The sequence below is a fragment of the Athene cunicularia genome (assembly GCF_003259725.1).
Source record: "Athene cunicularia isolate RWA chromosome 5 unlocalized genomic scaffold, athCun1 chr5_part1, whole genome shotgun sequence".
Taxonomy (NCBI): Eukaryota; Metazoa; Chordata; class Aves; order Strigiformes; family Strigidae; genus Athene; species Athene cunicularia.
In genome coordinates this window covers 3,072,594-3,089,304 of record NW_020799101.1, presented here as the reverse complement: position 1 = coordinate 3,089,304, position 16,711 = coordinate 3,072,594, and the positions used below count along the sequence as shown (strand labels likewise).

The 16,711-nt window shown below is 43.4% G+C and overlaps 1 protein-coding gene across 3 annotated transcripts in view; it reads left to right on the top strand.

Moving 5' to 3' along the window:
- The window catches only part of MAP4K5 (mitogen-activated protein kinase kinase kinase kinase 5), a 71,704-nt gene that overhangs the window by 23,720 nt on the left and 31,273 nt on the right, over window positions 1-16,711 (top strand). For 2 of the 3 annotated variants that reach the window (XM_026849608.1, XM_026849609.1), the window contains exons 3-6: window positions 12,857-12,947; window positions 14,107-14,171; window positions 15,305-15,360; window positions 16,578-16,625. In XM_026849608.1, coding sequence (XP_026705409.1) covers window positions 12,857-12,947; window positions 14,107-14,171; window positions 15,305-15,360; window positions 16,578-16,625 — 260 coding nt within the window. Of the gene's footprint in view, window positions 1-12,856; window positions 12,948-14,062; window positions 14,172-15,304; window positions 15,361-16,577; window positions 16,626-16,711 lie in introns of those variants that run through there. The other variant, XM_026849610.1, reaches the window with a different exon arrangement.

Sequence of the window (16,711 nt, the reverse complement as noted above, 5' to 3'; positions counted from 1 at the left end):
GGATTTTAGTCTGGGAACAAGAAGGATGAAGAGAGATCTAACCACTGTCCTCCACGGCGGACTGGCAGCGGCGCTGGAGCCAGGCTCTCGTCAGGAGTGCCCAGCGAAGGGGTGAGAACCAGCTGGCACAGTCTGCACCAAGGGAGGGTCCAGCTGGATGTGGGGAAGAGTCTTCACAGGATGGTCTTTGTGCTCTGGGGCAGGGCCCAGGGAGGTGGTGGGATCTCTGTCCTTGAAGATTTTCTGAAGTTGGCTGGGCAAGTCCTTGAGCAACGTGACCTGAGTGCAGTTAGCCCTGCTTGGAGCAGAAGGCTGGACCAGAGGCCTCTGGAGGTCCCTGCCAACCTGTCTTCTGGGATTCAAGGTTTTGATGACCAGCACTGAAATGTCCTCAGTCCCTGAACACCAGCACCAATTCATGACTGTATGTGTTAAAAGACTGCAATTTTGATGGGGAGCTCACAGCGTCAGTACATTGCTAGCAAGTGAGGTGGATGTGCTATCTTCTTCTTTCTGGTTTAGGAAAATACATCGTCTCATTTGCTTATTGTTGCTTGGTTCTGTTCAGGCACTCGGCTTGAGAGGCATCGTGGATTCTAAAACACAAAGGGTTTGCTAATGTCTGTAGGTCTTTGATGAGCAGAAAGGCTCCTCTCTCTCCTCCTGGTCTCTCCAGATATACATCTTCGAGGAGCTGAGCCCTGAGAGATGGCTCTGCCCATCCTGCTGTTGTATTTTGTAGATCCTCCAGCTTTCTATTAAATCCGGCCTAGCAGAACTTTTCAAATTCTACAGTGCTTACACAAGACATCTGACCAGCTCCTCCGCTGTTGAGGACTCTGTGATCAGTGGTATATATAGTGATTGGAGAGCTGGTCTTAGAAACTGAATGTTTTAAAATTTTTATTTGAGTTCTATGAATAAAGATTCAGAGAAGAAAAATAAAAGTAAGTATGTTCATTTTTCGTAATAGTAGTGTCCACCTGACTTCTAGGACAGCTAAATTTTTCTACCATGTCTGTTACCCTTGAATAATAATTTTCAACCTTTTGACAGGAGGATCAATACTTAATGTCATGTGCTTCATCCCATATTTCTTGGTTGCAAAATCCCGGAGGAAAACTGAGGAAGGAGTGATAGTGTCTGTACAGTTGGGTATTTTGTCTTCCAAAAAATTCTTAATGTTTGTTAAGATAATGATCTTGCATGGAATATCTCAATTTTATTTTTTCTTATTTCAGCCATTTTGAAATGGTCAAGTAACTATGAATGATTTTGGGTTAACGCACCAAAGTTAGTTTTTACCAAAATAAAAATGAGGTGCAGGGGAAAATGGTTGGGAACATTTCTAAAATTGAGTGCTTTGATAGCTTCACCCCACCACTTGTTTTCTTCCTCTCGAGACAGATTATCAGGGAGACTGAAGTGCTGGTTATAAAGTGGGAGAGGAAGTCAGTGGGAGTCCCCACCTATCACATGGTTAGAGAATGGAGAGGAAGAGGAGTTCAGACCCATCTTTGTCTTATTTCCAGTGAAGACCAGGAGTTGCGTCTCCCTCCTCATGGGATGTTGGTTTTCATACTGACTTTTAAGGCATTGCAAAGTGGTTTCAAGGATTTCTGCTGAAACTGTTCATATACTTTTTGCATTTAGTATAAATGAAACATGAATTGATTTGGACAGCACACGAGAGTGACTCTGTTGCCTGGTGTTCAGGGTGATGGCCAGTCTCTTTTGTAAAGTGATCACAGAAAAATTGGGGTTTCCCACGTGCAAGAAAAGCATGCTACCCCCCAGACTGCTTGACGGACGATTTCCCATGAGACTAACTGTTCATTTCCAAGTTCTTTTTTAATTTCTTTTTTTTTTTTTTTTAACAGTTACATTTCCTGAAATCTAAACATCTTTTTCAGTTGAAAAAAATTCCAGTGAATAAATTAAAAGAACGGCTCAGCTTGATTCTTTAGCTTTTCTTTTCCTTCTTTCCTGAAGTGTTCAGTGAAGTGTACCAGTGCAGATAAAAAAGCAAAGAGCTGCCAGGCCCTGCTGGTGGTGCCGCTGCTTCTCTTGCAGCTCTCATCTTCCAGAGTCAGAAAGGTCTTCTGCAAATCCAGCTTCATGCACACCACACAGTTCAGATGTCATTGGCTGTGGTTCAGTCCCTATTAGATAAATGTCTTGAATTTCTGAACCTGCCTACTCGCACCAGAATTAATGATTGTATGACCTACAGAGTGGTGGTTAGTGGGCAAAAACCTTGGGCATGGCCTTAACTCCCACCAGCATGACCTCTGCAAGCCGTTTTGACTCCTTCAGTGGTCCTTTCAGTCCTCAGCCCTTTGATCTCGTTAGGTGGTAATCTCTTTGGAGCAGAACTGCCTGTTGGCCTGTGATTATTTGATGCGGTGCACAGCATGGGTTTTCCTCTTGTTTGGGGACTGCTTTTCTGAACACGGAATGAACAGTACACAGCAATGGGCAGGATAGTTCTCTTGGCCCTGGGTGCTTCATCCCATCCCTGTGCTACTGCATCCCTCGCACCAGGGTGTGTATTTAGGTGAAAGCAGAGGAGGGGACTGAGCTGACAGTGGGTGCAGCGAGTGGATGGCAGGCTCTGAGCAACAAGGAAATGTGGTTTTCTCTGCATGATCTGTGAAACTCCTCATTGTATTAAGTTGTATTTACATAGGTGCGAAAAGTAACTGTACAGATTTATGTGAGAAAAAAAATACACGAAGGACTGTTAAATACAAAGATCCTATCTATGACTGAGAAGTTTTTCTGAGCCATAAATCTCTCTGGAGGTGGGGAGGGTGTTTGGGGGAAGCTTCCCTGTGTGGTCTGTGTTAAATACTTCCTTGACATCCTCTGTTGGAGATGGGATGCAGGACTGAAGGGCCTCAAACCTGACTTGGTGCAGGGTTAATTTTTAATTCAGGTTGGTTCTGTGATCCACTGTGCAGCCAAAGATGATGGTTTAAAGGCTGAAGGTAGAAGAAGCACGGGGAGGCTCAGAGGAGAAGCTAAAAACCACTGCCCTTGGGTGACTGTGACTATTAACCTTTCCCTAGCAAACCAGGGCTGCTCTTACGTACATGAATTGCACCGATCGGGCTAATTAGGCAGTGTTAAATGCAGTAGAAACCACAGTGGGGATCCCTCAGCCCCCGCTTGGCAACATGTGAAACTCTGTGGCCAGTGTTCTGGGCAGTGGTGCTGGGGAGAGCAAACCACCACTGGGTTTATCTCCCAGCAGGTCTACAACAGGGCAGAGCAACGCTTTAAGGACAGAAAAAGAAGAATATTAACTTATTGCTAATGTAGCGAGAGCCTTCCTCGAGCGCTCATGTCGCTGCACCTGATCCAGATGGAGTAGGTCTGTTTTTATTATGAATTTGAAGAATTGCTTTGAAAACTGAACTGAAGCAGAGGCTGAATCCTTTGCCATTAGAGCTGAGGAAAGAGTGGGAACCACCGGAGGCCGAGCAGCCCCTGCCCTTGCTTTGTGCTGCTTAAGCACTACAGTGAAAAGTTCAAGGCTCTGGCCCAGAGTCACCACTGCTGAGAACCCCATTTTAATGATGTCTTTTATATTTCATTATGTCGTTGGTCTGACTTGCCACAGGGAAGTGATTTCTTCTAGTTTGTTTGTTTGTTGTTTTTTTTTTTAATGTGTCTTCTTTTAAATGTTGCCAACCCGATCTCCATCCGTAACATGTACACCCACAGCCTCTTGACAGAGATCTTGTTGGGGGGGTTGTTTTGTTTTAAAAGAGGATTCACAGCATTTGTTTACTTATTTATTTATTTTTAGTTCTCTGGGATGTCTGCTGCCTCTGCAGGGTGGCTGGACTGTGCAGCAGCTTACTGACTTTGCAGGAAGACATGACTGTTCAAAATCTTCCAGATCTTAAAAAAACCCCCCAAAACAACAAAAAAACACCACCAAAAAAATCAGCTGCTTCCTGCTTCAATGTTCTGACTAATTTTAAAGGATTTTGAATAGCTTTGTAGGACTGTACTTGCAGAACACCATCAATTCCAGGACTGAGCCAGTGTCAGAAGCTGTTGCAGCTGGCTGTGGTGATCCCCCGAGGAGGACAGCCCCTCCAAGCACCAGCACGACCTCCTGTCAAACCATAGGGCACACCTAGGAGACAGGATAAATTTTGTAAGTTAGTCACCAGAGAAATAGGCTTGTGAGTTATATACAACATCTTCTGGAGAGGGGGAGGAGGTGGCTTATAGGTGGGAGTTAATTAGCAGATGGAAAAATAAGAGCTCCAAACTCAGTACTTGATTATACATAGAGGAATTGGAAGTGAAAGACAAAAGATGCTTAAGCAAAGAGTGCCCCAGAGAAGGTGAAGAATGTGTTGAGTTAAAGCTGCAAGAAGCTGCACAGAATAAGATGGCAGTGTTTTAGGAGATCTAGCAAAGCTGCTGACATGGCGGGTAGGGAGGACTTGTGGTTTGCTCGTGTTACTCCCTCATCTACTGCAGGTAGCGAGTGAGTTGGTAGGCAAACAGACTCCAACTTACAGCCAAGACCCCAGCATGAATATGTATTTTATTTTATTTCATCCGCTGTTACCTTCCTCTGTCTCTTCTCCAGACAAAGGAAATAAACTTTCTGCTTAGAAGGTTACTGTCATTAATTTATTTGAATTTTTGGGCAGTATGCTAGATCTGCTACCACAGCTACTTAAGCTGTGCTGCTAGAATCAAAATAGACAATGTTTTTCACTTTTTTTTGGCATAGACTTTGGAGAGCATTAGGCAAAAGTATTATGGCACGCTAATGACATTTCCCAGCATTCACTGAGTACAAATGCTTCAAATAATTTGGGAGCCAATTCTATTTCAGAAACTAATCCAACTGTACTCAGCAGCATAGAAGCCAAAACCATCTGAAACACTAAAGCCACTTCCTTCTATGGGTTTAGCAGATGAATCGAGAGGGGACTCAATACAAAGAGGTAACTATTTGCCAGTGTAGTTTTCTGCCACGGAACTTTCTCCCTGGGAAAATGTAATAAACAAAATATTTTCAAATATAGTAATGTCCATTTTAAATACTGCTGTAGTGATAAATAGTGCCCTTGGAGGCCTTTGATGCTCAGAGGGCTGGCAGTAATTTGTCATGCTCTGTACCTTTTGCAAGGTTACAGAAGAATTTCATTGCTGGTTTTAGTTTGATCCAGTGTTTGTGGTCTCCATCTGAGGTACTTCTGAAGGCCAGAAGTAGCCAGTTCCCTATTTCAGGTTGGATCTTAAACTTGAGGTGGAACTGTTGAGGGGGGTTTGGACGAAGGCAAATAGTCATCCAAAGGTATATTGTGCTCAGTACGTTCAAAGCTGGGTCTGGTTCGTTACGTTTGGTTTGTATATCATGGTTTGGATGCAGAGGTTCATATTCCACATGGGAACACAGCTGCAGGGCTGAGCTGGGCTGCCGTGGAGGTCTATCCCCTCTGGACTGGGGCTGCGCAGCCTGGCCAGGGCGTTCTGGGGACTGAAGAAGGGTACTGCAGCAATGCAGCCTTATTCTCTTATAATGGGTTCCCTAGAGATGATATGAGCTGTGGAAAAGAACAAGCCTCAGGCTTATTTAAACTAAGCCTGCAGGGGTTGAACAGTTGTTGGCAGCATCTGGGGTTGAAGAAATATGAAAATAGCTTCTCATTATTGCTTGTAACTTCACTGCCTTGTGGTGGGTGAACTAGTCAGGTTTGGGATCCTGTCTGTTGTGCATGACAGTTTAAAGAGACACAGGCTTTATCCACTGAGCACTGGCTGGTCAGGCACTACCAGAAGCCCTCACTTCTGATTCCTGGGCTCCTTTGCTGGCTGTCACCTCCTGCAGCACTGGACTGGCATCACTGTAACCCCAGGGGACACCGACACCTTTTTTGTGGGAGAGGCAGGTGTGCAGCTCATTACACCACTGCTGCATCTGTCTCAGTGTTACCTAGGGCTGAAGGCCTGAGTTTCCAAGTGTGCCAAAGCTGTTGAAGCCTGGACATGGCCATCTCGTGCTGTGCCATGTCCTGAGTGGTACTGCCACAGACTCACACAGCTGCTCAGCCCGCCCCTGGAGCATACACAAAGCAAAACAGAGGCAGCGTGGTCTTCTAATGTAGAGTGCCCAGCATTTTAATTATATTTAACTTCTTGAAAGCTGATCTAATTTTACTTTGTGTACTTATAATGCATTTATAATCTGCTGTTCTTTCAGAAGTGTATGTATCCAGAACGGGTGAGCTCATGTTTCCATGTAGTGTAAGTTTTCATTTACAACACAGAGTTTCTTGGATGAAGAAGGTCAGCAGAAGAGGTTGTGGTGGGGGAAGAAGGAGGAAAGAAGGTGAAACATCATACATTTTAGTTGGAAGGTAATGCAGAGTGTGACACTTGGGGTGAAAGCAGGTTGTGAATTAGGAGGATACATCACCGGACAAAATACACGACGAAAAATAGCAATAGCGAGATGGCAGTGGTGAGAAGGGAGAGTAAAGATGGGATCACGAAAGGCTGAGATGTACAACAGTAAGTAGATAAGGCAAGGAGGGAGGAAAAGAGATAAAAGTGTTAAGGAATAGGAATATAGATTATATGTTGACATGGCTGCTCAAAAATAGGATCCAAGCGGGACAGAAGAGAACATACACAGGGAAATTGTTTCTGGTGTTGGAGCAGTCACTTGTGTGCTACTTACTGCAGAGCTCGTGCTGCTGTGGCAGCGCGTCGCCATCGGTAATATTTTATATCGGTGGGGAGATAATCAGTACCATCGGTGGTTAGCAGTTTGCAGCTAGATGCCTGGCAGTAAAATTTGCTGGTGGAAACGTCATTGTTTCCAAATAGCTGTTTCCTGCTTGGAATCAAGTTTCTGAGCCTCAAGTTTGGGAAATTTAAATTCTTTCTGTCAGACTGCAGGTTTCCTTGAATCCTAAGAAAAGAGGTATGGATAAAACAGCTCAGATGCTTGAACGCGGTTTAAATTATTCCCCTTCTTAAAGATGTGAAGCTTTAAAAGGATTGTTTTCAGTTTTCAAAGTGGTTGGTAAAGAGCAATGCAGGTCTGGAGGGTGGGGAAGAGAGCAGGAGTTTTGTATGGGACAGAGCTACAGGACAGGATGCTACAGTAATGCTTTGCCTCCTGTCAGTCATACCGTGTGTCGAGCTATCTAAGGGGGGATTGGAAAATATCTTGGGAATTAAACTTTATGAGGGTAATGGGGAAAGACTGGCAGCAACACTCCCAGTATTAGCAAAGCCTGCATATTGGGAAAGCCGTCCCTTTCATCAGCAGAGGTTGAACCCTCAGGGGGTTTGGGAAAGTGGTTTGGAGTGAGTGACTTTAACTTGGCCCTGGTGAGGCCGCCCCTTGGTGAGTGGGTTCAGTTTTGGGCCCCTCACCCCAAAAAGGCCATTGAATGACTCGAGCGTGTCCAGAGAAGGGCAACGGAGCTGGGGCAGGGTCTGGAGCACAGGTCTGCTGGGGAGCGGCTGGGGGAACTGGGGGGTTCAGTCTGGAGAAGAGGAGGCTGAGGGGAGACCTCCTGGCCCTCGGCAACTCCCTGCCAGGAGGGGGCAGAGAGGGGGGATGAGTCTCTGGAGCCAAGGAGCAAGCGCCAGGCCCCGAGGGAATGGCCTCAAGCTGCCCAGGGCAGGGTCAGGCTGGCTCTGAGGAAGGATTTCTGTGCAGAAGGGGCTGTTGGGCGTTGGAATGGGCTGCCCAGGGCAGGGGGGGAGTCCCCGGGATCCCTGGAGGGGTTGAAGAGTCGGGCTGAGCCAGCGCTGAGGGATCTGGGGGAGTTGGGAACGGTCAGGGTGAGGTTCATGGTTGGACTGGAGGAGCTTCAAGGGCTTTTCCAACCGAGGGGATTCTGTGATTCTGTGACTGAGAACTGGTGAGCATGGGGATGGCTGGAAGTCAATGCAGAGGAGCTGATCACCTGTGGATATTGCTTGGCTGGGGAGTTTGCATGCTGAGGTGAATAGTTTCTGCAAATTTGTCACTCCCATGGGCCTCCCTCTCCTTGTTCAGGTTGTTGAAATAAAAAGCATTTGAGGAATGGTCCCAGGAGAGGTAATAGTTGCTTCTGCTAACTCAGGAGGCGAGCGTCTTTTGGGCAAGTTGTAGGAATACAGTGAGAGCGTTTGGGCTCATCAGTGATGCTGTGACCCTGCTCTTCATCCTTCGCTGTCCCGTACAGCAGCGTCCACCTGGTCCTGTTGCTTATCGCCATCTTGCTTCTAAATCACAAATATTAATTGTAGTGTTAAAAATTCCAGGCCTGCAAATTATCTGCAGTCAGCAAGGCTTGGAGGATCATCTTGGGAGTGCATGTCACCTCCTGCCAGGCAGCCTGACGTGCCCATCTAGCATGTTGGGGCCCGTGAGGACTGCGTGTTGAGGGCGCTAGCTCAGGGCAGGAGGGCTGGCAAGCTGGCTGACACCTTGAAAATCTGGCCTCTTAGTAAGTGCTTCTGTCCCACCCTTTGGTGACACCGTTCATGTCTCCGAATGCCGTCAGTTCCCTCCTCCCGGTTGCGTGCAAGCCCTGGACGCTGCCTGCCCATCCCTCCCTCTGTTCCCACACAGCATCAACCCTGTGATGCAGCACTGAAGTAATGCAGAATAAACCAATTTAAAACAGGAACTATGAACTTCTTTCCTGAGAAGTGTTATAAAGGGATTCACAGCTGACCCAGGAGGAGTTGTGAGAAGTGACCCTGCATCTTTTTACAGGATGGGACCACTCGAAGCAGTCAGCAGAGCACATGAAAATATGACCGGGGGTAAACTTGCTTAAAAACCATCAAGGTCAGGCATGCTCAGAAGACCTAACAGCACCATGGGATAGGCACTAGAGCCATCAGCTCCTTCCCACACTGCGAAGTGGGATATGTGAATCCAGCATCCACATCTAGGACAACTTGGCAGGACATCTATATGTGCCAGTTCCATGTAGGCGCGAAGCAGCGTCTGCAAATAGAATAATTCACTAGTGTTAATGGGCTGTCAGTTTTCTTGACGATATCCTGTTTAAATATGGATTTATTTTGAATTTACTAGGCCTTACTTTGCTTAGTTTCTGAAATCTGATCCGATCGCATCACACGATGATATGGCCGCAAGTTTCAGCAGTCTTGTCCCTGCCAGCTGTGCTGGAGAACAAGCAGCTGGTTGTGCCAAGCAGAGCAGCCTCGACTGCGGGCTGTGATCGGAGGAGAATATTCCATTGTAACGCTCTGTTGTGTCCTGTGTGTCTCGCTGCAGAGGTAAAATTACATAATAGTAGCAAGCTGCAGTGACTCACCACACTGCTCGTGTGATTTACAGCAGCTCCCTAAATGATGTTTTTGCTCAGCATGCCACATAACCCATAATTGCAAACATGTGAGTAGACAAAAAGTACATTTTTCCAATTCCGTGTTATTTAGTATCAAGCAATCTCTGATGACTAAAACAGATGGAAATCTCTTGGTATGGATATATTGTCACCTTTGATCTGATTCTTTTTATCTTGCTGTCTCCCTCTTGATGAAGTATTTTTCTACAAATTCTTTGTCTTAACAGTCTTCGTTTTTCTTCATGCTATCCAAGGATATTTGATTTTTGCCCTATTCCAGCGTCTCTTGCCAAGATTAATACTCCAGCTGCCTGGAAACTCTGAATTCCTTTGTTTTGAATTCATTCCTGTCGTCTTTGAATGACTATACATCTCTCCTATCTCTGTGTCTGACCTTTCAGAATCATTTTCTACATGTTTTAGCCAAACTTTTCTCATGGATACTTCTCCTTTTCAATTGTTTGCTGCTTTTCTATCAGCTCCCTGTCTGTATTCAGCCTACACCCGTCTTTACAAATTATTATTTTTTCCCACCTCTTTTTCTATAGGTGACCCTATTTCATGCATAGATTCTTCATATATTAATTGCAGATCAAGAGGTCACCTCTTCTGTCTTCCTCTGCTACAGGCAGGATCAGCCTAAGTCACTCCTGAGGGTATTTCAGTGGTTTTTTTTTCTTTCACTGGAGGGAAATGTCACAGCTTCCCATCCCTCGGAGTTCAGGGCCGCAATGTTCCCCCTGTAGGAGAAGACAAAAAAAGCTTTTCATTTGCACAGGGGATGTAGGTTAAGGCAATTTAAGACCATTGCTAATTGTCCTATCATAAAACTGGAGAACAGATTATCCCTTCCCCCGCCTTCCCTGATAGCTTTTATGTGAATGAAGGTAGTTACCTTTTCTACTGTCAGTCTTTTTCTAGCCCAAATCACCGTATTTCCTTCAATTTTCCCCCTGTTAGTCACGGTTCCTAGAACTGACATTGCTGTTGCTCCACTCCATGTGCTAGCAACAGGCAATTCTGGCTGCTGCCTGCAAGTTTTTGCTGTTACTGGGCTGCTTCTTGATCATTATTTTCACACGTGAGAGTATTCAGCTGTTCTGAAATGCTGCTTCTTTGATTTGAAGATGTCAGTTTAAGAAGAGGACATGACTATTTGGCATTTGATACTCTGAACTCATCGACGGCTAGTAAGATTAGAGACAGACAGTACCTTCTCTGGTGTGGGCTGGGAGGCTTTTGCCTTTAAACTTGCTTAGATCTGACTTTTAAAAAAAAAAATCTGTAGTTTTAAAATGCTCTAGTTCGTTATCAGTGAGCATTCACCAATTTCCCTTTGGAAGTTTGTCAGAGAAGCGAATCCATCTGATTCAAACTCAAAAATGCTTTGTTCATAGTAATCATTTATAGGCAGGGTGCATGAATTCAAGCAGAGTTGTAGCTGAAAGGTAACCCAAAGCAAGCACAGCGTGAAACCTGTGGTAAATTTATGGAAATCGTGTTGCCTTTTCTTTTTTTACATTATTTAAAAAAAAAATACTACTTGTGTTTAAAAAAAAAAGACTCTTGACATTTGAAACTCTTCTACTAATGTTTTCCTGCCCCGGTGAAGTGTTTCTCTGTACAATTCAACTTCAGGAAGCCCTTGAGTATCTACTGAAATCAGTCAGGGATGTGTTCATGTTCCCTCCTACCTTTGTATTGCCTAGTTATTAAGTAAAAATCAGGTAATCATCGAGATGTAAAGGTTGTGATCGTATGGAAATCGTTATACCAAATTGGCACTTCTTTTGCATTATCTTTAAACATCTCCTATGTACTGGTGTGTGTATGGAGAGCTGGGATTTCCAGGGGGGTTGTGGCTGCTGTGCGCCCCGTGGGCGCCAGTGACACCATCGCTCAGGGAAGTTGCTCCAAAGCACTGCAAGTGAAACCATCAATTTTTTTAAGAGGTTATTAAAAATATTAGCTACACTGTGACTTTTAAAATAAACACGTGAAGAATCCAAAAAAAAATTTACAGCAGTGCTTGAGACCTCTTGGACTTGTCAAAATCACATGAATTAAGGAGAGCGGTACAAAGCAGTATGTTTTCTGGGTTGCACATCCATGACTTTGATAGTAGGAGATAACTTTTGCTAGCAAAAATTTAAACAAAAATAAACATACACAGCATTTTTTTTTTTTGCTTTGAGAGAACATGGCAGCTACCATACTGTCTGGAGCAGCATTTTATCTAAAACCTTTATCTAAATTCTAGTCTTTCATGTCTTGGAAGCTGTTCCATTTCTGTTCATGCCAAAGGAAGAGTAAAGGTAATAACATGTAAAATATATCTGTGTGTGATCACAAAGCAGACCCGTGTCTAGGATGGTCTAACAGGCTGATTTTTGCAGTGTTGCTCTTCAGAGGGAGGCTGTCCAGCCGTGCTGATGTTATTTGATGTGTCACTGCTGGTGTTCCGGCTGATCCTCCGGAGCTGGCTGATCCCTGGGCTGGGTGTAAGGAGCTGCAGGGAGACAGAGCGGCCGTGTTTGAGCTCTAGATTGTGGGGAGAACATCCTCTGTTTGGAAATTCCCTTAGTGGGATTTAATACAAGTCTACCAGTTCTTTTCCTAGCTCTCAGATATTTCAGTTTGCTTCATTGCGTCTATACAATTGTGATTTTTTTTAAAAAAAAGACAGCTTTTAGCTTTTAAAGTGGCAGAAACACAGGCTATTGCTCTGGTCATAATATATTTGATAAATATTTTCCAGCGGAATTTTTTTCTTTTTTGCAAAGGGTATTTAGGATGTGCAAATGTGCTTATGTAGCTGTCTTCATCCAAAAACGTACTTATGACAAGGCTGTCAGTCTGTGCTGAGGACTTTCTGCTTCTCTTCTGAGTCAGCGGTGGCTGAGTGGGCGTGCAGGCCATATGCTCTACCAGAGTCGTTTTGAAATGAAATACTTTTAATAAAGAGCCTGTGGTATGTGATCTCTTCTGGTCGCAGGCAAGGGACTCTGGAATTAGCTTGCAGCAATCTTTCCTTCGTTGCTGGGACCCTCGTGCTGTGAGCACCATGTCCCGGTAAAGCAACCTCAGCTCCAGGGGGGCTGCCCGATGGCTGTAGGGGGGCTGCTCCCGAGTTCCCTCCTGCGCTCCCGTCCCTCCGTGGGATCCCTTGGCCGCTTTTTCAGAGCGCTCTGGGTGCACACTGAGCTGTCTTAACTGATGGATTGTGTTCAGGCCACCAGGTCAGCCCTTCTCTGTTGGCCTTTTAAGAAATATTTGTGTCTCATGCAAAGGATGTAATAAAGAATGCAAACTTGAAAGGGTGATGTGTGTAGATAACTCCTGCTGGACAGGCTGGTGTGCTGGAAAGCCCTCATGGAGGGCTTAGCGATTACCCAGGCCTGTGGCTTGTTTTTATGAGTTACGTGCACACTTTCAGATCTCTTTGAATTGTTCAGTTTTGTGTGATGTAACTGTGGCTGCTTCCTGTTTTTCAGGAGACGACTTTTCATTGATACAGCAAGAAATATATATGGTTAAAGAGTGCAAACATTGCAACATAGTCGCCTATTTTGGGAGCTATCTCAGGTAAACCCCACTCTTAGACCTGCATTTCTGCTGATTCTGTCCTAAGACAATGCTCAGTCTTGTTCAGTACTTATATCCTCTCAGCGTTCTTCTCTAGCTTGAATTCCCTTTGGTTCCCAGTTGGCTTTAAAAAAAAAAAAAAAAGTGACTAATACTTTGTTTTCTCTGCTGGCCAAAAGGCTGGAATATTTTTATCACTAGGAACAGAAAGAAATTTTTCCCCTAGAGACTCTTGCAACATATCCAATCCTACTCACTTTTGGGGCAGATTTTAAAGGTTTACCACTTCTAACATAAAACAAGCTCGTTATTTATCTAAAAGCAATCCTGCTCAAGATACTTTATTTACTGGTAGTCTTGTGTGCTGTGGAAGTATAGCCAGCGAGTTGTAAGAGCTAAACACTGAAAGTGAGCTGCTGGTAATAATATTTTTCATAATTCTGATCTAACAGATGCGACATACTGAGAGGCAGAAACAAGGTGATGCCAGCTGGCTGCATCTTCAGGTGCACACATTAAATGTTATACAGAAAGCTGGGGAATATTTTCCATTTCTGTGGAGCGCTGCCATTTATCAGTTGACTCTGTGGGAATATATATCACCACTTTGCCTGTTTGGTCTTTTTCTATGAGGCTTCATCTTTAGATTTCTTGGAGGGCTGCTTTTTTTAAGTAACCTGTCCAGCCCAAATGGACTTCAACTGGGACAAACTGGCTACACTTCTAAATCCCCAGTACCCCTTTTGGAGGCCATGAAGAGTTTTTTAGATATAATTAGGTAATTTCGATTTAAGATTGAACCTGTGAGTTTAGTGTGTTATCTAATCTTGCTGATAGCAGATAAACTGCATTGCTTCTGCACCTTCTTTATTGTAGTTAGGAGGGCAGAGTTAAAGTGACACCTTTTAGGTCTGATAACATTTAAAGACTTCTCAGTGACTTTGGCATAAAATTTTCATTTTGATAGGTGAGAATTTATACTGACGTTATTAATAAATAACATGTAAAATGGGTAACTGCTTGTCGTGTGTCAAAACGTGTATTTTTAACAACAAATGATCAAGACCAATAGACACTACTTTAAATAATCATTATTAACTCTGTTCTGTATACAGATCAATCAGCTTCTGATGCCTGTGTTTTAACTTTCTTTTGATAGCCGTGAGAAGCTGTGGATATGCATGGAATACTGCGGTGGGGGATCCCTCCAAGATATTTACCATGGTACTTTGAAACTTATTTTTTAACATTTGTACCTTTTGGAAGCTTTCTGCAAAGAAGAAAAATAAACAATAAACTAACAGGGAACGGTTGGTACTGGCCAGGTACCCACGTGTTTGTTTTTTTTTTTTCTTAGGGCACGAACAGTGTTTTTTAGCTACAGTCAACCCATTTTGTTGAGAGCACTTTTCAAATATGGTGACTGTCACTTTGGGCTAATACCCTGTCATTCTAGGGCAGAATATGCTTTATTTTTTTAAACATCACACTTTATTTTTCTCCACAATGCTTCAGGGGCTGACCCGACTAGTTTGAGCTACTCCAGAGCTCTTCAGTAACTACAGTTGCTCTGCATCGGGAGCTTGCCTGCCTCTTGGCTTCTCCCAGCTCATGTCTCTGAGTACCATATGCAGAAGCAGGTTATCTGTTTTCTGGAAAAAGGGCCTCGAAAAAGTTCACAACCAGAAATCACTCTTAACTGGATACGGAGACTGTACATGGTGTGGGAAATCTCAACATTTGATCTTTAAAGGGTAAAAATTACTCATTCCCACTCCTGTGCAAAACCGTATACTCTTTTATTATTATTTTCCTCTCTGAGGTTTCATCTAGAGTTGCTGATTCTGTAGAAGAATTTATTGGAGTTGCTGGAAAACCAGTCTGGGGACTTGCTCTGCCTTTAAATGATAACATGGAGTTTTTGAATACCAGAGCTCTTTCTGCTTTATTTTTCAGCCAGTTAGAATTCTTTTAAAGCTATTTGTACTAAGCCACATAGGCCTCTAGTATAGAACATTGCCATTCCTAATATTAAAAAATTAGCAGAAGACACTGTTTTTTATCTTCCTCAGAATACAACATACTACATTACTACGAAGACACTTGTGAAATGATAATTAGGTTTCTGTCAAAGCAGGTTTTCTAGCTGCGGGTATTGTCTTCTGTTATTTTGCTGCTGCTTTTACAGAACGCCTTTCTGTAAAACAACCAAACAAACCCCTCTTCTCAGCTCAATGTAAAATACAGTTCATGTAAAATCAGTCCTCACATTTTGCATGGAGATACTACTTTTTGGTGCTTCACGATGTTATTTATTTATATTGTAGATTTACATACTTTTTAATCTTTATTTTCAGTAACAGGACCTCTGTCAGAGTTACAAATTGCATATGTATGCAGAGAAACTTTACAGGTACTGTACTTCTGCAGGTATACAATAAAGTGTTTGCTGCATGTACAGAAAGTAGATACAGAAGATGATTTCAGAAAGTGCTGCGGTGTCATCACTTACATTTGTAAGCACTGGGAATCCAGCTGAAACCAATTAACCAGTGTTAATCTATTAGTTGCCATATTGTAAATAAAAATCAGCGAGAAACTCCAGTAATGCACAGCAAATATTTGCTTAAAATCATTGTCAGAGCAGTGCTGCTTTTGCAGAGGGGTTTACACAAGAGCAGGCATCTCTGTAGCTCTCACTACGGGACCAAAATGCTAAAACTCAGTCCTGCTCCTGTTTCTTTGGTGACCCTCTTGGTTTCAGGGAGACATGGAGGAAAAGTCTTTGCAGGCTGTGACCACAATGTTGTCTGGGCTATTTTCATCCATGTTCTAACACAGTGATTTGGAGCAGCAGTTGTTTGGGACAAATTTTTGAATCTTGTTGCAGAAAACAGCTAATACGTAGTAAGTGAGGGTAAGTAGCTTAGTAATGAAAAAAAAATGCACATTTAAACCTGCCTGCTTGATCTGTGTCAGTAAATTCCAATAATTTGTAGAGGAAAAAGACTGCAACCAGATGAGAAAAATTCTGGTTTGTGATTGCTAATAACTGTAGAAATGCAAGATAAGGGGATGCCGGCAGCTTGTTTTTTAAAAGAACTTTTCTTTCCCCCACTTTTTGTATCCACGAATAATTACGTGAGAGGATCAGGGGGATGCACACCTTTCCCTGAAGCGGTGGCTGAACTGGTCACTGCCAGAGGCAGGGGTGTAGACCCGAGAACTAATAATCTGCTTGGCAGTTCTGCTCCTCAGCTCTTCTTACTGCAGGGACTTGTCTTGCTGGAAGCGCAGCTTAAAGGGTAGACACCTGCTTGTTGAAACCTTCGGGACTTCAAAAATGTAGTAAATTTTAATAAAGGGAAAAGGTGATCTATCTTGAGGTTTGTTTTGAAAATACACACAGATATATGTAAAAAGTTACACCGTGACTGCTTTAAACAAGACTTCACATGTATTGGCTGGAGCTGGGAGAGATGAGGAACAGAATCCAGCATACCTCTTAAGTGCAAATCTCAAATTTCTCCGCTCTCAAATAAAATGCATTGAGTAATTTAAATGTATTAAATGGGACTGGCTTTGCAGTATTAACAACAAAATGATGCGTTGTGTCTCTCTTATTTCCAGGGTCTTGCTTATTTGCATATGAAGGGCAAAATGCATAGAGATATAAAGGTAACTTGGAACTTTGAAAAACTTATCTTAAACTTTCTAGTGCAGAAAAATATTGATGATAAAGATTTGTAACTTTCTCTTTATTA